The 22,882-nt window shown below is 35.2% G+C and overlaps 3 protein-coding genes across 3 annotated transcripts; 1 reads left to right on the top strand and 2 right to left on the bottom strand.

The window, feature by feature from the left end:
- Nucleotides 1–6,995: 6,995 nt before the first annotated feature.
- Nucleotides 6,996–10,540, bottom strand: LOC143537371 (short-chain dehydrogenase TIC 32, chloroplastic-like). The gene is made up of 9 exons (XM_077031153.1): nucleotides 10,529–10,540; nucleotides 9,063–9,169; nucleotides 8,751–8,982; nucleotides 8,029–8,108; nucleotides 7,747–7,900; nucleotides 7,578–7,659; nucleotides 7,404–7,488; nucleotides 7,280–7,326; nucleotides 6,996–7,067 (listed from the first exon to the last, which is right to left on the bottom strand). The coding sequence occupies exons 2-9, from the start codon at nucleotides 9,166–9,168 to the stop codon at nucleotides 6,996–6,998; spliced, it is 858 nt and encodes a 285-aa protein (XP_076887268.1). The 5' UTR covers nucleotide 9,169; nucleotides 10,529–10,540.
- A 4,415-nt stretch (nucleotides 10,541–14,955) lies between these two features.
- LOC143537397 (short-chain dehydrogenase TIC 32, chloroplastic-like) lies at nucleotides 14,956–18,321 on the top strand. Its single transcript, XM_077031179.1, has 6 exons — nucleotides 14,956–15,311; nucleotides 16,528–16,759; nucleotides 16,852–16,931; nucleotides 17,011–17,164; nucleotides 17,673–17,751; nucleotides 17,857–18,321. The coding sequence occupies exons 1-6, from the start codon at nucleotides 15,200–15,202 to the stop codon at nucleotides 18,151–18,153; spliced, it is 954 nt and encodes a 317-aa protein (XP_076887294.1). The 5' UTR covers nucleotides 14,956–15,199; the 3' UTR covers nucleotides 18,154–18,321.
- A 516-nt stretch (nucleotides 18,322–18,837) lies between these two features.
- Nucleotides 18,838–21,051, bottom strand: LOC143537396 (aquaporin PIP1-3-like). Its single transcript, XM_077031178.1, has 4 exons — nucleotides 20,553–21,051; nucleotides 19,398–19,696; nucleotides 19,122–19,262; nucleotides 18,838–19,020 (listed from the first exon to the last, which is right to left on the bottom strand). The coding sequence occupies exons 1-4, from the start codon at nucleotides 20,878–20,880 to the stop codon at nucleotides 18,925–18,927; spliced, it is 864 nt and encodes a 287-aa protein (XP_076887293.1). The 5' UTR covers nucleotides 20,881–21,051; the 3' UTR covers nucleotides 18,838–18,924.
- Between the last annotated feature and the right edge of the window lie 1,831 nt (nucleotides 21,052–22,882).

Here is a 22,882-nt window from a genome sequence, read left to right as displayed (position 1 = left end):
GCACCTCCAAGAGTAGAAGGTCATCAGGCGGTCAACATAGGGCTCAATGCCCAGAATCCGGCACACCCACTCGAAGTGCCGAATCTTGGCAATCGCCATCGGGTGCACCTCGGTCAGGTGCACACCGTGCCTCTCCAGGACACGGTACACAAACTTTGTCAATGGGAACCTAAGATTCCCATAAACAAAGAATGCAGCATATACCCCGATCTTGCCTCTGGGGGCATCGTACACCGTCTGATGGGGTTCAGGAAACTCAGGCTCGAGAGACTCGAGCATGAACTTCCTGACGACGTACTGATACAGATCGACAGGCAGAGCACACTGGCACTCGCCAGCAGTACTCTTGTCATCGGCTGTAGCTTCGACATCGTGAGAAGACATCTTGCAGATGAAAGAAGAAAACGATTTCAAGAGAATGCTCGACTGAAAAGGTGAGTATTCGCCGGAAATCGTTAAAGATGAAGAGAAGTGAAAGTGTGAATTGCAAAGAACCCTCTCCCCCTTTATATACTAATCGCAATTAATGCGATGAAATTAATGCGGAGGAGAGAGAAATCGAAGGTGCAATGAAACTATGACACGTGGCAAAAAGCAAGCTGGCAACAGCTGTTGAAAGGACGCGTACCATTAATTTCGCGGCCACGCGCCCGAAAAATCGCGCCCACGCGCCTGAAAAGGCGTCTGGAATGACCATGTACTGTCACGTCACCATAACTTCCTGCACGTCCTGACACAGTCAGAAGAAACCGTCGCACGACGTTTCAGATGTTTGGACTGTTCTTATCCTTTCACCAACTCTTCGAATTTCAAAAAATTCAAAAAAGATTCAAACGTAGGCGGGAAAATACCCCTTACCTTGGCAACCAAGTAACCATAAGACGGTTGCGGGTACAGTGTCAAGGCAAAACCCTTCACATACTTAGCACCCGCAGGGAATTGACACCAGGAATACCTTGGAAATAAAGTAACCGTAAGACGAGTGCGGGTACAGTGTCAAGGCAAAACCCTTCACATACTTAGCACTCTGCAGGGAATTCAAACCAAGAAGGATCTTCTGGGCCATGCTTGCGGAAACGGGAATAACATCCCCGCATGACGGGAACGTCGAGAACTATATTGTTTGAAACTCCAAGATGGAATTGGTGGTTTTAGCATAATTGATCACTATGTTGAAAACTACCAAAACCCCATGGAGAATCCACACAAGTGGGACTCAACGCTCCTGACTTGCGAGAAGGTTACAAACCTACCCGCTTCATACCCTAAGATCAAGCAGAAAAGTCGGGAATTTCTGCGTGACATCAGGAAAACCGCGGGAAGAATCACCACGGAAAACCTAAAAACTAAACCCTTTTCAAAACCCCTTGCTAAGTCCAAAAGTTCACCTCACTTATTAATAATTCATGAGAAGAACATTGGACTGGGGGGACTTGAAGAGGTAGGTCCCAGCAGAGCCCAGTTGGACCCGTAAGACTCACCTTGAATAGGGACGTCTGCGCAACGACCAACTGCTCCCGCAGGACCCACCATGCTCAGAGAACCTTACGCGCAGTACGCCAGCTGTACCCGCAGGGAAAGCCTCCCAATGGTGAAGTACCCCGCCTGTTCCCGCAGTTGCGGATACAAGCCATCAGGGAAGGCTACCCGCACTAACAGCAAGGCTACACGCACAAGGCACTAGCTACTTCAGTAGTCACATGAAGGAATGAGCAAGGCGGGAATACTCCCGCCTAAATGAGCCAGTCCGTATGGTTCTGGAAGATCTTTTGTACTATACCTACTAAGGTATGGGCAGAACAGACGATTTGACCAGAACAGCCCATGAACCAATCACAGGGTGACAGCTCACTGACAACAGTACGAGGAGGAGCACCCTCTAGTACTGTTTGTCACTATTAGCCGCTGCCTACTCACCAACCCTTACGATGGGACGTGCGCAGCCTACAGTTGGTGGAACAGTGCGCAGCCGGCAGTAAAGGAACAGTGTACAGCCGACCTTATTACTGTCGGCCGTAGTCTATCCACCAACCAGCATGGCCTGTGCGTAGTCCACTGTTGGTGGAACAGGAATACTATTCAGCCGGCTGTACCTTCTAGGAAACCTACCTTCGGCTATAAATACTCCAACACCTTGGAATGGTAAGGACATCATCTGATATCTCTCTTATCTAGCAATCTCTTAATATACACTTATATTCAGAGCAATCTAGTCTGATTCTCACGCCGGAGGGTGGTCACAAGGAGGAACCCCCCCCCCCTTCTCAGTGACGAGCTTGCGGTGTCTGTTTTGCAGGTCCCCTGAAGAACAACCTTCTCTGCTGGACCTCATCCTCGTGGGAAACATTACTTAACCCCCAGATTATCTATAATCTGCCCAGGGTTCACTTAGTGTTTCTTCAAATTTCTTTATAGTTTTGACATTTGATGTGGAGGGTAGAGTTTGATACCTTCGTTTCAATTTTGTATTAATTGTAGTATACAGTGTACATTGTACACTTTTGTGCTTTAAATTGATGTAATGACAAATAGTCTCAACTGCAACAACATATGCTTCACTATGGAAAGGACACGCGGAAAGCTGAGACACAGAATGGTCGGGGTGTTACTGGTTGAGATTTGGTGAAGGTAAAAATGGGTTGGGTTGACCCAAAACACTTTCTATCCACCTTTTATGGCATTATGCTACCAATTAGTATAAAGGTACCTCTTTAACTTTTTAGTAAGATCATTGACAATGAAACATCAGGCATTATTTGTATTTTATTCATATGCACTTCGTGTATTATGTAATAATCATTTTATTGTATAATGTAGTTTGGTGCTATACATGGTCTTCATTTTCTTTAAAATGCTACAGTACTCACATTCATCTTGCTACAATGTTTTTATTTTTTATTTTTTACATATACAGGATTGAAGAACGCCTCCTATATGGATCATGTTAGTGCTTATCCTCACCCTTATATTTTTATAGAAATGTGAAACGTCATTCAAGTTCATTTTAAAAAATGCTACAATTTTAATTTCAAAAACGTCTCAAAGTATATTGTTTGATACAAATATTATAACTTCTTTACCAAATGAAAAAACATTTCTAGAGCATTTTAAGCATTGTAATCGATCTAAAAAAATTATCAAACTGTAGAAGACTAAGGGTACATATGTTATTGTCCTATCATAACAACATTTTATTTTAAAAAATAAAAAGATGTTAAAAACATAACATGAATTCCGATGGTGCAATTTAAATGCACAAATAAACAATTACATTTTCTTATAAAAACACATTCAATTACTTGAACATCACCCAAGACTTGGGTTCACTATGTCCGCATTGTCCCCATTGAACCTATAAATATTACACAATTATCATATATGTATAAATGTATTCATCCAAATTGAAAAAAAAAACAATAATGACACAAAATTATAATGAAAAAATCTCAAACCTTAAGAACAGTTTTCATGTAATTAGGGATCCTAGACAATAAATCATTACTTTATTTTGTAGTAATGCATGTTCGTAGAGATAATAAAGTCAAGAATAGCTGCAACAACATTAGCAATAGTATAAATAAGCCTTTTAGCTAATCGATCAAGTTTCACAACTTCTATGGGTCAAGAAACTTAACATGGTTCGGCCTGATAAAAAAACGATAACAATTAGACCCAAAATCAATCAAGGAAAAACAAAATTAAAATTCAATTTCTTGATTGCTTCTAAAGAAATCGAACACAAAAAAATAACCGTACATACCGATCTTGATTAGATAACAGTAAATATAATAATTGAGACAATGAAGACGCAAACAGAATGGTCCATGTCAAGTTCAATAAGCTCTTTGATGAGCTCTAGATCAAAAGGGTCCAATTGATAACCGTCGTTTGAGTCATGCAAAAACCTAATTAACCTAAGTAGCTAGGATAAGTAAGGTATCGTATCCACCGGGAGTATGTGGTCAATGCAAATCATGTAACAAATTTAATATTATGAAGTAGCAAATTTTAGTGCTGATCACACAAGCAAATAGTTTAGTTTAGAATTAAGCAAACGAACAAGCAAAGAAGTTTCAATCAATTAATATAAGCAAATCACACCTGGGACTTCAAGTAAGCAACTTACAGTAATCTCATGCAACCTAACATATTAATCATTAACGGTTAACTACAGACTGATCAATTAGACAAAACCTTAGACATCAATAATCGCTTTACACACGACACTGGTTATCAAACAGTCTCTGCCAGTTTGACTCAGTTAAGGGCAATCATATGTTTTATCGTATTCAACCTAATCGAACAGTCGTGTGATCAATTATTATAACAACTGGTAACTAATCGTTCAGATCAACGTAAACCTAAACCGATTGAACACACAGAAATACTAAACATCAATAATCATAGATTAACCATAAACAATTATACATAAACGTTCTTAGTTACATGAGAAAACTGAATCGTTACAAAGTTTACATTCCCGGGTGAGATTCTAAGAGCTTAGCCGCGTCTCGGCATCGTAAGATCTTCAATCTGGATGATATGGATCATATGTGGGTTCTCCGGTTGACTTGGAATGATGGAATCGCCTCCTCTAAGCTCTGGAAATCACCTCTCTTCATAAAAACCAAGTTCAGTTCGTCAGTGAAGAAGATAACATAAAAACCCTAAACTTTCCCGTCTGCACCCCCATCGCGATACGCGATGGGATCTTCACTGGTCCATCTGATTACAATGTGATTACATCAGAATTAGCGATACGCGATGGGGTCTTCACTGGTCCATAATGAACTAAAGTTTGAAAGAATAACAGAAAGGTCCCTGGATTAATTACAAAGAAGCCCTCGAACTTTATGAGTTAGCAAATAAAATAATAATTTAGAATTCTAATGAAAAATGTGTTAAGACAGCTCGACCCCAGCCAGGGGCTCTGCCCCTTGGACCCTGCTAGGGGTTGTCGCCCCTATAACCCCGCTGCCAGGGGCCGCTACCCCTGGACCCCCGTTCGTTGAGAGTTATAATAAACTAGAAATGTGATAAGGGTAGTGATAGTTGATTGATACGTGTGATTGTTATACAGTTAGCCGCGCCCGGTTAAAGAAGGGAGTTACCATTAACTCTGAGAGGAACCGAGTTCATGTGAGTATCTAGCCCTATTTCCTTGTTATATTTTCGGGGCTGTGTGCATACTCGATGTGAAGTTTGAATATCTTAAGTGGTAAGTGTATGCTATAAATGATGTATGGTCCTCACGCAGAGGTTATGAATGAATATCTGATGATGCATGAATGATCTTCGGATATTGCACGTGTCGACTGAGGAAAATGATCTCTAAGTGGTTATAAGGGTGTGTGAATGTTATGATGTGACCTGCTTATTATGTAAATGATGAACCAATAGGAAGCGTGTTGTATACAAGTAGAATAAAGCGTGATAGAAGTGGAAAGGGGTCTACTAAGGGTGTTAGTGGCATAACGATAGTACGTGGTAGGGTAAGCATATACGTGCATTTGTTATTAAAATGGCATAATGAGAGAACGTGGGAGGACATGCCTCTACGTGCCTTCGTTATTAAAGTGGCATAACGTGAGTGCGAGGGAGGGCAAGCCTCTTCGTACCCACGTAAACAAGTGGTTAAGACGTAGGTGACAGTTAAGCGGTCAAGCGGTAGGGGGAGCAGGATAGACAGCGGACTATGTGTCTTCGGATACATATATAATGCATGTAATGGTTGTATGGTAAGTTGCTTGATTAGCTAGAACTCACTCAGCGTAGCTGACTTTTAGTATGCACACATGTGAACAGGTTTAAAGAGCTAGCATGAGGATGACGCATGGCATGGATCGAATGGCTGACAGTTAAAGATAGAAGAAATAATGTTTAAACACGATGATTTATGTTATGATTTAAGGACAAGTTAGAATGTTTTGTAATTGATTTCCGCGAAAGTTTTAATTAACTCTAATTTGTAGAACTGTGTTTATGAGTAAATCTGACGCTAAAGTAGGACAACGAGATTGGGGCCTTACACATTTCAAATGGAAGAAGTGACTTATTTACCATGTGTTCCGCCATTTGGAATGACGGAACCCCACTCTTACCCTTTATAGCCCACCCCTATACATTTGTTTCACTTCAGCAATTTGAAATGACATTAGTGAATAGTAATATTTCTGACACGTCTGACGAGACCTTTTGACCACGTTTTTCACTCATGTCATTTCAAATGTCGAAAGTTGACAATACTGACACTGATAACATATTAACAATATTTTTTTTTCTTTTTGACCATACTATTCATTCATGTCATTTCAAATGAAAAGAGTGGAGTTGTATATTTTTTTACAGTATTATATTTCTTAAAAATTTTTAGTTTAATAATATAGTTTTAAATTTTAATAGTAACCTTTATTTTTCTTTTAATTTTTTCTGATAACTGTGAAACCAGAGTTTTTTTTAACATTTTTATAATTTTTATTTCATAAGTAAAGTATAATTTAAATATTTTATAATAAATATCATAGGTAATTAAAAAATATAATTTAAATATTTCATAGGTAATTTATTTTCTTCAATTTCTTTATTAATTTGTTTACTTTATATAACAAATATGTAATAAATAAATATTTTATAATAAATATCATTAGAAACACATAATATTTACAAATATAACATTAATTAACTTAAGTGGCAACGTAATTGACTATATCATTACAATAAACATCATTACAAACATAATAATAATTTACTTAAGTAGCAACATAGTTAGACTGTATCACATTCTCATTCTCAGTTTGCAATAATTATATTAATCGACTGTATCACATGAGCACGAGGATAATAACCCATGGGTGCTATATAGTTTATACACCGACCCGACCATAAGGGAATCATTGAATCACTCATTGGAGCCCGTCAAAGCCAAACTAAACTTCCACAACTCCTTGGCTAAATCTTGATCTTTAGCTCTAGGTGATGGTTCCACCAAATTACTATTAGAAAAAATACTCTCCGGTCACACCTTTCACTTTTGGGTTTAAAGCTAGATAGCATGTTGTCGCTGCTCCCTGAAAATCAAAATCTATTAAACAAGCAACTTTGACATTGTCAATTAAACATAATATTTCCAACATCATGAGGTGTCTTAACCCGTTAAGGACCATCTACATAGTGTAAGCCACGTTTTAGCATTCATTGGAGTAATGGTGGGGTTACACGAGTTTTCATAAACAGATTCTCATTGTTTCCAAAAAAAACTAATCAAACATCATGTACAAACCTGTGAAATGTCTTTCAAGAAATGCTTCAAAACCGTGTTGCAGATAACTGTGACAATTTTTTTTTTATCAAGGAACGATCTTTAAAGTAAGTTTCAAGGCAATACTGTAGGATTATCTACGTACCCGAGAAAACATTGTAGTCACGGAAAATCTCAGTGGCTATGTATCCGGGGAGCAACGAGTTTGCAGTGATATTGACCCCCTCCTCCTAATAAGAGGCCGTCATTAAAATTTAATAACTCAAACGACTCAAAACTAGCTATAGATGATAAAAAGGCAAAAGCCGAACTTGATCACCTTAAAACGCCTCGCGAGCTCATTAGCATGAAGTATGTTAGCCAGTTTTGATCGACCATAAGCATATAGAGAAGAACTATGACTATCACATATGTTTATATTGCGTTAATGGCAAGGTAAAAAAGTTCTCGTACATTGTAAAAGTCAGAATTTGTGTTTTTTTTTTCACCTTGATTCATGGTTTATTTGATCAGAGAAAGCATGTAGATTGTATGCAAAACAATGACTTATAGATGATACATTGATTATTCGTCCTTCAGTTTTTTGCTCATTTGAAGTTATCTTCATCGTCTCCAACAATAGATTTGTCAAAAGAAAATGACCTAAAAAAATATGAAATATGAACCAAATTTGTTCACTATATTTGCAGAAAAAGATCGATTTTGACTATAAAGAGTCCAATACAATGGTTTAAAAAGTAATTATTCAAAATAGAAAGCATACAACATACCTATATAATTAGTTGCAAAATGTTGTTCCATTCCATCCTTCGAGAGCTTGAATCCCGGTGATAAAATCCCTGCATTGTTGCTTACAACAAAACAAGCAAGGAATTCTCAGAGCCTTCAACATAAATAGGGTGTAGAAGTGGTAAATTTGACCCACTTATGTATAAATTAATGGGGTAGTGATTCAGATCAGTTTGGTTATAAATGAATGTTAGAGGTGGTGATTACAACATGTTTACTTATAAATTAAGGTATACAAATGGTAATTTTAACCCATTTTAATTATAAATTAATGTTAGATGTGGTGATTGCAACATGTTTACTTATATATTAAGGTATACATGTGGTAATTTTAACCCATTTTAGTTATAAATGAATGTTAGATGTGGTGATTTCAACATGTTTACTTATAAAAAATTGGGTAATGTTGGTTATACTTAATTGCGCCAGAATAGGTAAAGAAACAGCCCAAAAGACTGTCAATAACTTAATGCGTACAACTTTACTAAATCAGATTATTCAAAAACTTAACTAATTTTAGTAATCTTGTTTTAAGACAAAATTGGTCCTCACAAACGAACAAAAAAAAATAAAGTTTTACGGGTCAGCCTAACCAGAATCATACGTATCCACGATATAATTAAAAAACTATTATATTTACTGTTTACTTTTTATCCAACCCGTCTATTTTACCACCTTATGTACACATGACACGTTTTCTTACATTAGAATGTTTAAGGGAAGACCAGACGAATGGTATTTGGTTGCGAAATCTCTAATTGATGTCTGAGAGCTCAGATCTAACTCCATTATCTCGACTTTAGCGTTAGGTGTTCCTGTTAATATATTTTCCTTGATAGTTATACCTTTTTGGGTGTTTCTTACCGCCATAACTACATGTACACCACGCATAGCAAGAACTCGTGCAGTCTCAGCTCTGATACTGCTTGTAGCACCTACACGCATACAACATTTTGACCTCAGTTATGCAAGTGATAAATAAATAGAAGCTTGTAAGTTAGTTGATCATACCTACCTGTAACAAAGGCAATAAGACTGAATCCATGGATTCCATCAGTGACTTCTTCTGCTGTTGAAGATGATGAATATCCAGATGCTCCTTTTCTTCCAAAAGTCCACATCCTAATAATAGATGGTAGGACAAAATATATGTACCTTAAATCCTTAGTCAATCTTAATGTTCCTAATTAATGTCAACTTGTTTCCGAGTGTTCAAAACTATCTACAAACGAGTTATACTTCCTTTAAGGTTATATTTAGATTTACATTTCTTGATTTCTTTTTAAAATCATAAACATTTTTGAAGCTATAATAATCTATTTAACTCCGTAAATTTATTGAACAGAAAGTTGTTATTTTTTCACTTTGGGCGGATATTGGCAATAAAAGATTTGAGCTAGACCTTGCGAGGTTATTAGTTCGGATCCTGAGCCCACCCATATTTTCGTCCCACCGTGCGTTACGCCACAGAGTTTTACTCTTGTGGCGGCACAATGACTGTAAAGTTGCAGCCAACGGTATGGTTTCCTGGGGTAATGTCCAGCCAAATTCTGAAGCCAGCATGGAACCGGTTAAACAATATAGTAGGGGTGTTCAGTATTCAAATCAGACTCGAATAACTCGAAATTCGATTCGACTCGCATTCGAATTTGACGGTTCGAATTCGATTTTCAGTCATTCGAATTCGATTTTAGTAATACGAATTTATAATTATAAATTCGTATTCGATTTGAAATTCGAATTCAAATTATACATTTTATTTTTATTATATAAATACACTTATAAAAAGATAAACTACATAAATCTTTTGAGTGATAGAGATTAAAAATAGAAAGTTCATTATTTTGGTTAATAATTAATGTAATTGTATAACATTTTGAATATTTAGGATGTGATAACTTTAAATGATTTATTTATTTTATAGATTTCTACTTTTTATTGTTAAAAACTCAAATTTATACTGGTTTTGAAATTGAAATATATTTTTTAGCTGCATTCGAATTTATTCGAATTCGATTCGCACTTCATTTTCGAATCGAATCGAATTTTGAATTAGCTATTCTGAATTCGAATCGAATTTGTCGAATCTATTTCGAATTCGAATCGAGCTTCAAAATTTCAAAACTCGAATATTTCGATTCGAATAAATTCGAATATTCGAAATTCGATTCATTTAACACCCTATAACATAGTCTGGCCAAAGTGAGACAACTAACCCTCATAATCGGAGAGTGTGGTGGCGTAAACACAAAAAAAAAGTCTTCGTTATAAAATCTTTTTTTTTCTAAAATACGTTGTTCAGCGGCTAACACACCTCATCTATCATACTATTACTAAAAAAGTTGTGTGTGTATATATATGTATATATATATAAATATTAATATATATAGTTATTTACCTTACTTTGCTGTAGATAATCGGGTGGACTAGTCGTCCGTCATTGATTCAAGTGCCCGTTAAAAAATAAAAGAAAAACCTTACCTTATTGGTTGTTCTTCTTTTAAGTTGATCTAACACGTACAAGTTTGCCTGAAAATCGTTTTGAGTTGTCTGAATGACCAAGATACGACAAGATATATGTTGCTGAAAATCGTTTTGAGCTAACGGTGGTCGGTGGTTGATTTAAATAGCGAGTTTCCCTTTGTCAAGTGATCACCTGAAAACCGGGTTGAAGGAACACGTGGCTAATACATGTAACATGATGGTAGACAGGTCACCGGCAGTGAGGGTGTTCAAGGCTAACGTCGTTTCCTGTTTTATAAAAATGGTGACCGGATCATGTTTCTGTTTTATTTTTAATATTCTCTCAGTTGTAACTTTTAAGGTTTGCTTTCTTCTATATCTATTATTATTTTATTATTATTTTTAGTCATTGTCTCTTTATTTATTATTTTTAACACTTGATTAGTTATTGGACTAAGTTTTAAAACGACAAATTTTGTAACAAAGTCTTATTGCTTATATTTTACGTACCTAACCCGTTTTTTAGTCCATGCATTGAAGCGTGGTATATTTTAATAGTTTTCTTAATATTATATTATTGATTTGTGTATTTGTCGATATGCTTATAATATTTGATTATCTATGTTTCTATATAATGAGAAGAAAACTTAAAATAAAAAAAAATAAAAAAATGTAAATTATGTAATTATACTTTAGTGATTTGTGAATAAACTTTAAAAATTTATAGGTGAAACATATACAAAGGAGAGGTTCTCGAAGGAAAAGATAACCAATTATCTTACATATTTTTTTTTCTGCTAAATAAAAGTCTCAATTGTGTTTGGGTTGCATTTTCATATTGGGCCTATTATCTAAGTTTTCGGTATTTTTATTTTCATCCACAATCGATTATGAACTATGAAGCACCTTATTATAATGTTGTTAGAGCACGTCCAATAATTTATATCTTACTTTTGTCAAGTTGATAGAAGTCTAGAACTCTTCTGATCTGCTTTTGTACTAAATTGTTATATTTACTATTAGAAATGTATTTAACTGCTAACTCATTGATCAAACCTAGGTTTTTAATATATCAGCCCTGTTTTTATATCTCAATTAATGTAAAGAGAGAGCAACCTATTTGAATTATAACCCGATCCGACTAGGCCCAACTTATTAACCCGAGTGAAGGCATGCATCAAATGTGACTTGAGAGGGCATGGGGACTTCGGCCATGACCAATGTCACGACATGCATGGAATAAATATGAAATAGCGCGCAACATCTTCCACATATATCATATGGGAAGTGGCGAAAGGGCCATGATGCAACAAAAACATGTATAATTGTCGGCTCTGAGTAGTAGAGAAAGATAAGTTAAATCACTTAAAAGATCTTACTCCTATATTCCAAACCAATACACTTAGTTATGACGAAACTCGGTCACAAGAAAAAATCATCTCTCAATGTAATGACGCTGACGGCACAATTTGTTGTCCGCTTACCTATCACTTTATTGTATTTTTTTCCTACAGTTATATTTAATGTTAATATCTTTCATGAAAAAAAATGTATATATATATATAGGGGTGAGTTAACGTACAATAATCGCATAACGTATATTACGTACGCGAAATACGTTCCACTAAAACGTTCAAGCAAAATTCGCAAAACTTTAAACATTCAAGGTTAAAAATACTAATACGTTCAACCAAATTCACAACCTTTAAACGTTCAAAGGTTAAACCTTTAAACGTTCAGGTTTAAAGTTTATCAAAATTGATCGATCGAAGCTTCAAATTTATGATTAATTGGATCGATTTCAAGGTTAATTGATCAATTAGGTTCAACAATTTCAATTTCAAATTCAATTGCTCAATTTGACAACTGACCTGTGAGCAATGATTACGATTGATGGTTGTATCGGAAGAAGATGGTGGTCACGATGGTAGACGAAGGTCGCTACAGTGGATGGTGGACGGAATCGTGAACGGCGATGGTGGAGGTGGTCGGAATCGACGGGAGAAGAGGTTGACGGATGCTGGCTCGCGTAATTGTGATTTTAGGGTTATTGAAGATCGATGTTTCAGGATGTCGCGTACCTATTGTACGATAAATGATTTTCGTATTCCATCCTTTACCTATATATATATATATATATATATTCATGGTTCAGCTTGAAGGTTTATTGAGCCCCGGGCAACAAAATTTGCTTCAACAAAGAGTGAATCAATAATGACTAAAACAAGAGGGAGAAAATAAAAAATTCAACAAACTTTCAAAAAATAGTGCATTTAGTTGAACCAAATTTTATATATCGTTTCATTAAACTTTTCCAAATATCATGTAGATATCCAAAGAACTTTCAAAATATCATAGATTTTCATGTCAAATTCTAAATATCTCACACACATGTATGTATGTGTGTGTATGCATAACACAATAAATGCACATACTCATTTTTTTAATATATATATTACAAAAAGATTTTATAATATGGTCATGTGACTCTTATTTTTTTTTTTACTTTGCAATTTTGTAATTTATTTATTTTAATATCAGTTTGTTCTGTTTGTCACCGTTTTACCGCTTATACTTTTTGTGTTCCTTAGTAGATCTTTACTATGACTTTCAACATATATTTACAACGATTTACAATAGTTTTTCTGCAATTTTCACAACATTTTACTGATTTTGTAGCAATTTACAACAATTTTACTGCCTTTTTAAAATGAATTAAAACAGTAGAACGTATTAAGTGTTTTTGAAAATTGCTTGTAAAAAGCTCTTGGTAATCCCAATGTAATTCTATAATAAGAAACAAATAACTGTTGAACACTTGGTAATTATGCATTTGATAAAAACTTATACTCGTAATAAATAAGTCAAAATGATGCAAAGAAAAAACATTAAATATATATTTAATGAACGGAAATAAAAAAATGAAGCCCCTTGTACTCTTGTAGTCTTGTACTCACATTGATCATGCGAGACACGTAAACCTCAACAATCCAATACTTGATAAGAAGGGTCCTTTACGTTATCTAGACTGACAACTAGACCCCCTGGGCCCCTAAGGTAACTATTGTTTCGGATTGATCCGATCCGAATATCCGAATAAGAATTCGAATCGGTTTATTTGGGTTTCGGTTTCGGTTCGAATTTTGGTTGTTAATTTCGGATTTCTTGAACACTTCCACCTGTTTACCCTCACAATAACAAAGCTAAGTTGGTAAAAAGAAGAAAAGTAATTATGAAATTTACAAAATTAAAAATAAGATGTTCTACATTAATGGACTCAATTTTGGTTCAAGTTATATTTTTAGTTATATCTAAGAACTGATATACCCCCCCCCCCCCCTCCTCCCTCCCCCCTTCAACAAAAAAAAAGGTAAGAATTCAGTACATCTTATAATATGACTTTTAAGCGTGGTAGTATTCATTTAGGTCATATCACGTAACTGTCATATCACCTATTTTACCCATTTTTATATCGTCTCGTCTAAACAAAATCGTTTAACACCACTTACCCCTCTCAGTTGTGTGTGAGTGTAGAAGATTTTGAAATACGTTAACATTTTAATCTAGCTTGCATTTAACGTCCTTTAAACTAGGGGTGTTCACGAGCCGAGCTGAGCTCGAACCAGAGCTGGCTCGGGCTCGGCTCGAATTCAAAATCGAGCTGAAAACCTGAGCTCGAGTTCGGCTCGGTTTTAAAATGAGCCAGCTCGGCTCGATTCGAATTGGCTCAAAATACAAAAACATAATGCAAAATTTAAACTTAATAGCTTAACTTAACATATAATATTTAATTTAATAAACCATATGTAAAAAAGGTTCAGCCAAATAGATAGATGTTCAAATCAAGTCCATATATAAGAGATAAATATATAATAATTAATATATACATATATACACATTATTAATTATATATACATATAACCACCGAGCCACGAGCCGAGCCTCGAGCCGAGCCGACCATGGCTCGGACTCGGCTCGTTTCGAAACCGAGCCGAGTCTAGCCGAGCTGTTTTTGTTCGAGCTTTTTTCGAGCGAACCACGAGCCGCGAGCTTTTTGAACAGCCCTACTTTAAACCATGAAGAAAGTGATGTCCCACTTATTAACCTTTGTCAAATCAGCTTAAACGTCATGACATTAAAGTATACCCAGTATCTTAAAGCTATTTTAAGTGTGGTAATAACATACTTAAAAGTAAAATTAAAAAGTAAAAGAGAGAAAAATGGAAGGTCATTTATATACCAACTAATCAATGTTATTTAATAATTCTAATCTTCTACAAATCCTTTTACATACCTACCAATCAATGTTATTTAATACATAAAATATTTACAAATCACCTCTTATGGTAACTTTTTATAATACCATGGGTGTGTGAAATTAAAGACATGTAAAAATACAAGGACACAGTATAAATAACAAAATTTATTTCCAAACCTTTCAACATTCCACTCACATAAACTTTCTTTATTCGTCCATTGAAATCGCGTGAAACAGCAAGCCGCCTTCTCTGTTCTTATTCTTATTATATTCTTTTCTTCTGTTCAAACCCCATAAATAATAATAATAATATAAGTAACCCACTTTTGTAATTATATTATATATATGATCATATTCATCTTCTGAATAACTTCAAATCCTCTGATTTTAAATCAATTATTACAAGTTTCACAGGCCACTTGATTGCCAAAATGACGTGGATTTACTCACTATTCAGCGGACCATCAGGGTTCTCTGCAAATTCAAGAGCTGAAGATGTTACCAATGGAATCGATGGAAGTGGCCTTACTGCAATTGTTACTGGTAATATTACTCTTACTCTGTTTTCCGAATTCATGTTATTAGATTGGTTTATTCATGTAGATGTTCGTAATTTGCTTATGATCTTTAATCAATTCTTGCGATTTGTTATTTAATTTGTGTAATTACGCCAAAATTTTGTAAATTGTTGTTTATGGGAATATGATGCTGGCATTTGAAAAGTCAAACTAGTCAAATGTTTTCGTTGACTTTGAATTCTTTGTAAAACTGAGTAAATAATAGTGGGCTACTGGCCAAATACTAGATACTAGATTATACTAGTTTAATTTGGGGGAAATTACCATAATAGCCCATTTAAAGAATGTGTTTTCAAAAATATTCCCACTAATTTAAGTTTCCAACTTTGTTCATTTGGTATCTCGTCGCCGACGACATGATAGCGAACACCGACGATGCGTTACTAAAATAAATAGGATAACAACACATGGCCGGAATATGTGTTGACGATGCGTTATGTTGCTAACGTAGGGTAGCGGCGATGCGTTATGTTGCTAACGTAGGGTAACACATCGTCGGTGTTCGCTAACATGTCGCCGTCGACGAGATACGTTTATGTTGCTAACATAGGGTAGCAGCGATGCGTTATCAGCTAACGCATCGTGGAACCCCTGCTTTAAACATTAACGCATCGCTGCTACCCTATGTTAGCAACATAACGCATTGTCAATCCTATGTTATGTTAACACGTCGTCGGTGTTCGCTAACATGTCGCCGGCGACGAGATACTAAAGAGACAAAGTTGGAAACTTGAATTTAGGAGGACAAACTTGGAACCACATTCTATCTATATAAATGAGCTATTTTGAGAATTTTCTTTTTAATTTGAGTACACCCAACTTGACTAATCATATAATTTTAGTGTAATCATATTGGGCCCATGTATAGTTTAATTAAATTATTATTCTGTTTTTAATGAATGAGTCATTTGTAAAGTCGAACGAGTCACATTTTTTCTTTGACTTTTGAATTTTTCGTAAAATATTATAAATATAATAATGGTGAAAAACTAAATGACAGGGTAGTTTTAGTTACCCCAATTGCCCCGTTGTATAATTTTTAATTCAAGTATAATCAAATTGACTCGTTTTATGATTTGAGTGGACCCAAATTGACCCGTTGTGTGTTTTTAGTAGACCCAAATGAACACGTAAGCAAATCTTTCTATTATTGCTTCTTAGAATATACATTTGATTTTTAGGGGCTAATAGTGGTATCGGGTTAGAAACTGCCAGTGTACTTGCGTTGCGTGGGGTCCATGTTATCATAGCAGTTAGAAATCTTCAAGTTGGTCAAAAAGTCAAAGCAGGTGTTATTGCGAAAATCCCGAATGCGAAAATTGATGTGATGGAGTTAGATTTGAGCTCACAAGCATCCGTTCGACGGTTTGCTACTGATTACATTTCAAAGGACCTTCCTTTAAACGTCTTAATGTATTGAAAAAATTTCTATTAACTACTTTAAAATGTTTTTATATATTAAAATATATGTTTGACTTATTTTGTTGACTCTTTGACGTGTAAAGTCTCAATGCAGGGATTATGTCTCCTCCATTCACTCTTTCACAAGATGGCATTGAATTGCAGTTTGCAACCAATCATATTGGTATGTTAATGTTAGTGTTTATGAAACACAAAACATGATTTAAGATTTGTTTTTAAGAAAACATGTTTGTTTGGTTTAGGTCATTTTCTTTTGACAAACTTGTTGTTGGATACCATGAAAAAGACTTCAGATAAATGCCAAAAGGAGGGAAGGATAGTTATTGTGTCGTCCGAGCTTCATAAGATGTCATACCCTGAAGGAATTAGGTTTGACAAGATTAATGATGAAAAGAGGTACATTGTTTTATTAGTATTAGTTCATAAAACTAGAGGTTTCAAAATGGAGACGGGTTTGGTATTGGGTGATATGGGTCGATACTTATAAGGGCTGTTTTAAAAGTGTCTTGATTTTGAATACATTGTTGATATATCTTTTCATCTATTTACATTTTGATAAATCAAACACTGAGTTGTATCTAGTAAATGTATTATTTTATATACGACTCAGTTTGTGATAATATTATAGAAAAATGTGAGAGTAAAATAAACACATCAAAAATAATGTAAAACCTTATATGTTAGAAGTTATAAAAGAAAAAAAAAAGCTGATATCTTAAACGAATACTAGAACTTATTTTTAAATGTGTCACAAAGATTGGATGCAGTTAGCTGTTTAAATGTGTGTAGTAAGACCCTAATATCTTTGACAAGGTAAAAACACGTTGTATATTGGGTATTCAGTTCTTGTGAAATAAATGTATCGCGACTTCTTTTTATAACCTTTGTGTTGTCTTGATTTCAGCTATAGCCCGTTCTATGCTTATAGCCAGTCAAAGCTTGCTAATGCATTGCATGCTAAGGAGCTAGCAAGACGCCTTCAGGTGATCATCTCCTCTAATTAAAAACTTAGAAATATAATAAAAAAAATCATGATTTTGTGAGCAACCATTGAATTTATTAATACTTATATTTTTTGATGTAATCAGGTTGTACGCGCGAATGTGACTGTGAATTCACTACACCCGGGAGTAATAAAAACCAACCTTCTGCGTAACCAAGGAACCGTGGCCTCGTTTTTTAGCCGGTTGGCTTTTAGTTTCTTAAAGAATATTCCTCAAGGGGCTGCAACTTCATGCTATGTGGCATTGCATCCACAAGTGAAGGGTGTTAGTGGTGAGTATTTTGCTGATTGTAACATATCAAAAGCGGGCAAGTTTGTTGATGATTCTGAAATGGCCAAGAAGTTGTGGAATTTCAGTTTGGAATTGACTCGATCCGAGTGATCGGGTTGTTATGATAGTTTCGTTGGGTGGTTTATGGTCTTTATAATGTTTGTTTGTTGGTATTTTTTGTGGATACTGTTTTGAGAACGTTATAAGGTTTATATTGGATAAAAGACGGAAGATGAATTTTGTGGTATATTTAAATGTGATACTATTGAGGAAATCATACCATATATCACGGGGATGGCTCAAGTAAGCTTTGTAACGCATCATAAGAGGTTTGGTTGAAATAAGTCATTTGTTTTACTTTTAAAAAGTCTTTGTTAGGTTTGACTTGCTATGTTGCTAACATTTCTTTGTGTTTTCAAACAAAGAATTATAGGTAGCGAATGCATTAATTTTGATTTTAGTAGACAACATTGTTGCAATAGTAATTAAAGTCTTTATAATTATTCAAGTATTTAACCAAACTTATAAAGCAACGAGTGTGACCATTACAACTAATTATATTCAAGTATAACTCAATAATATAATTATACTAGTATAACTCAACCATTTGCCATGTTTTTTTTCACGTCTGGTTGACTATTTGACCCTTTAGTTTTGTTGGTTTATGCATAAGTAATATTTACCAAATGAACAAAAGTTTATTTAACAAAAACGGATGAAACCATTTCTAAAAAGATTGATCTTCCTTTCATGTAAAAGGTAACAAACAAGAAAAAAAATGAAACCCAATTGGGAGAGGATAATTTAGAACATGACATAAAAATGAAGAACAACTGAACAAACCATAATTGACAAAAGGAATCAAAATCAAAGAAATAAGATTTAATATCTGCTCTTGAAGGGAATGGCTCTAATGACGATTTGATGATACAAAGCGGCAAGTGCGGCTCCAATGAACGGGCCCACCCAGAAGATCCACTGCAAGTATAAATGTAAAAAAAATCAGATCTTGGTTAACAGTTTGCAGGCATAATTAGTGAAATGCATGTTTGACTTCAAAAGTCAAAATGAAATCTTACATGGTCATTCCAAGCATGGTCCTTGTTGTAGATGATTGCAGCTCCAAGACTTCTTGCAGGGTTGATGCCAGTTCCAGTAATCGGGATGGTGGCCAAATGAACCAAGAAAACCGCAAACCCAATTGGGAGAGGAGCCAAAATCTACAATAAAATTCAAAGTCAACTCAAAGTTTGACTTTTTTAAAAACAGCCCGTTTTTACCCAAACCTATTTAGACCCGTTACCCAACTCAAACCGCCCCTTGTTAATAGATAATAAGGGCAAGAATATGCATACCGGGACATGGGAGTCTCTGGCATTTCTCTTGGCATCAGTGGCAGAAAAGACGGTGTAAACAAGCACAAAAGTGCCAACGATCTCGGCACCAAGACCATCGCCCTTGGTGTAACCGTGGGCTACAACATTGGCTCCACCACCCAAGGCGGTGAACTGATGCTTGCCCTGGAAGCCCTTGACCACACCAGCACCACAGATGGCTCCAAGGCACTGCATCACCATGTAGAACACTGCCCTTGTCAACGACAGTTTTCTTGCTAAAAACAGACCAAAGGTCACGGCTGGATTTATATGTCCTCCTGTTTTACACCAAATTGGAATATATTCAATGTTAATGAAGAGAAATATATGTAAAGTTTCGAACTTTAGCTCAAAAGAATAAGTGTGTTTGCTGGAAGAGTAAATCTTGATTATTTGGTTGAACTGAAAAGCCCAAATGCAACCCATGTAAACATCAACCCGAACACGGACATACTTAAATTGTATAACCCCACCCCTTATAACTCATTAATCTAAACAATTCGAACAGATTAAGCGGGTTGACCTTATACATCTTGAGTTTTTAATTATACATGTTAACCATGTCAAGCTGAACACTATCATGTAACAAAACGAGTTAAACTGGGCAACCTCAAGTCTAGATGTTTACTTAACGGGTTAAACATGACAACTCAAAACTAGAATATTTTGACACCGCTCATTTTTACCTTAAAAAAATGATATTTTTGTCAAAAATGGAACATTTTTGTTGTAACCTGAACAGGGTTTGTAAAAAAAGAGACCAACAACTTGTTATAAGAAGATTAAAGATCTACACCGTTACAGTAGGTTATAAGAAAAGTGCACTAGCATGAAAAAACCAAATTAGTAAAACAAAAAAAAAACTAAACTATTATTTTGCCATAAAGTTAAAAATAAGCTAGATTTTCATCTTTAATCCACAAGAAACATACTTTTTGGAGATTTCAAGAAAATAAAACTGCAAAGATTAGAGATTTTGGACTTTCTGATGGAAGTCAACCCTCTATGGAGATTACAAGAAGAAACCATGATCAAGATTTGGGTTTTGATGACCATACACATGATGACACTATATGCAATTCAAAATTTCAACAAGAGAATACAATATAGATTAGATTTTTGACAGAACCATACCTGAAATACCAGCAGTGCAGTAGACAAGTGCAAAGATCATACCACCAAAAGCCCAAGCAATCCCTTGAATCCCAACAGTCCCACATTTAGTGGGAGACTTGACCACACCCATGACAGTCAAGACAGAAATATAAAGAAACAAGAAAGTTGCAATGAACTCAGCAATCCCAGCCCTGTAAAAAGACCATGAGCTTAACTCCCCTGGCTCAAACAAAGGAGCTGGTGGTGGCTCCTTGTAATCTTTATCTGTTTGAGCTGATGTCCCTATTGGCTGCCTTTCTGAGAACTTGTTGGCTCCAACCTTCACATCCTCTTCCTTACCCTCCATTGTTTCTTTCTCTCTTATTCTTAAGATTTGAGTTGTGAGTGGTGGTTTTGTGAGGACAGAGTATAGGGGGTTTTATAGTTGAGAAGTTATCAGTTTGAATTAACAAGGTTGGTTTAATTTTTTTTATTTAGTGATTAATCATTGGGCAGGTTAATAATGATGACAAGAATAATGGGTTGTGTAAGGTTGGTTTGTTCTGGAAAGAACAGAATAGCATTTAGAATTGTATATTTGTATGTATGTGTGTTGTGTTATTATTACGCCCTGCTTGCGGTGCGCACATATAATGTATATATGTGTGAACCCTTGGGTGGGCAAAAGTAAAATTGCACTAATTTTGACGTTATTTTACTAATCACGTGAAAATAACGTTAAAAGTGGCGGAAGGTTAATCAGGCATCATGTGGTGGCGTTGATAGCCGAAAGACAAAGGCACATGCACCAATCAGCCGGTGTCCCGATGATTGAGTGTTATATGTCTTATGTCCAAGGCTTGATTTAAAACTACTATCGAGGCGGGGGTCTCACCGGAAGCAGCCTCTCTATCCCTATGGGATAGAGGTAAGGCTGTCTACATCTTACCCTCCTCAGACCCTACCATAGCATTGCTATTGGTGGGATATACTGAGTACGATGATGATGATGATGATGATGATGTGTTGTGTTATTATCAAGGACAGTGTTTCTGGAATTTAAGCCAGCCTTCTTTTGGGCTTAAGTTACTATTAAGTATTATTATTTATTGATTTATCTTTAAAACTTCAACTTTATAAAATATGAAAAACTGCTGGTTTTCTGAATTTTATATTTAAAAAGAGACAACTTCATCACAACTCAACAAATTAGTAGGTGTTATGAGTTCACGGGTTTTGATTAACCAGGTTTCTTTAAAGCCCGGTCACCTGGGTACACTTATTGGCAAAAAGTCATCAAAGCCTATGATCGTAGATATCGGTGGTGACCCGGTCCGTCACCAATTCCAAGGAAACCCACTGCACAAAGAGCTACTGTGATAAAACCTTGACTAGCGCATTACATTTTTTCACGAATAAGACTCGAACCCACGATCTCTCATAAGAAAAGTTAAAGGGCTATCATTGGATCAATAACCAAATTTGATTTATTAATGTTATTAAAGGGATTAAGTGTTAGATTAAAAGAAACTGAAGTATATATAATTACAAATTTGACCTGAGAATCTCTTCACCACTCGTTTAAGCTATTTATAACTTGATTATAACTTGTTTTAGCTTGTTAAAGCTTTTATGACCAATTTGACTGGCTTCGATAAACAAGTTAGCATGTTATGTTCGGATTAATTTGTATTATATGTACGGATTAGGTTTATATCTTTTATACAAATAAAGCCACGGTCATGTTTGAGTTCACTACCGTTTGCTTGTCAACCTGCCAACTCGAACTTGACATTATTGTCATGCCAACTTCTTTTGTAGTAGAAACAGTTTTACAATAGTTATAGTCGGATCTTTTGAGTAATCACGTATGACAAAAACAAGATCAAATCACCATCTCTTCTCAAACCCTTGTCTCTAAGGGTGTTCATCGAATCGAATAACGAATTTGCAAGTTTTATCGAATCGAATAATCCGGAATATTTTTTTTTTGCTAGTATTCATATTCGATTAAAAGTTGAACTATTCGATTCGTATTATATGCCCAATTCGAAATTCAATTCGAATTCGTATTTGAAACTCGAATTCGAATAAGTTCAATTTGAATTCGAATAAATATCAAATTTACCTATGCCAAAAACTTTGAAACCCATAATTACACTTGGAAAACAAACATATAAATTTAAAGTAGCTACGTTATCACATGATAATAAGTTCAAAACTAAATTATAAATTGTTTAAAATTCAAAATATTCAAACGAGAAATCAATAACACCCATAATAATATGGGTTAAGAAACAATAATATAGCCTACTAGGCCGGTTTAATTAATTTGTAATGGACATTTATTATTTAAGAATTTGACACAA

The sequence above is a fragment of the Bidens hawaiensis genome, unplaced genomic scaffold (assembly GCF_021521415.1).
Source record: "Bidens hawaiensis isolate Kalapana, Puna unplaced genomic scaffold, B.hawaiensis_p1.1 tig00011186_1, whole genome shotgun sequence".
NCBI classification, from domain to species: Eukaryota; Viridiplantae; Streptophyta; class Magnoliopsida; order Asterales; family Asteraceae; genus Bidens; species Bidens hawaiensis.
Note: the sequence above shows the minus strand (reverse complement) of the source record. Positions and strands in the feature narration are given on the sequence as shown.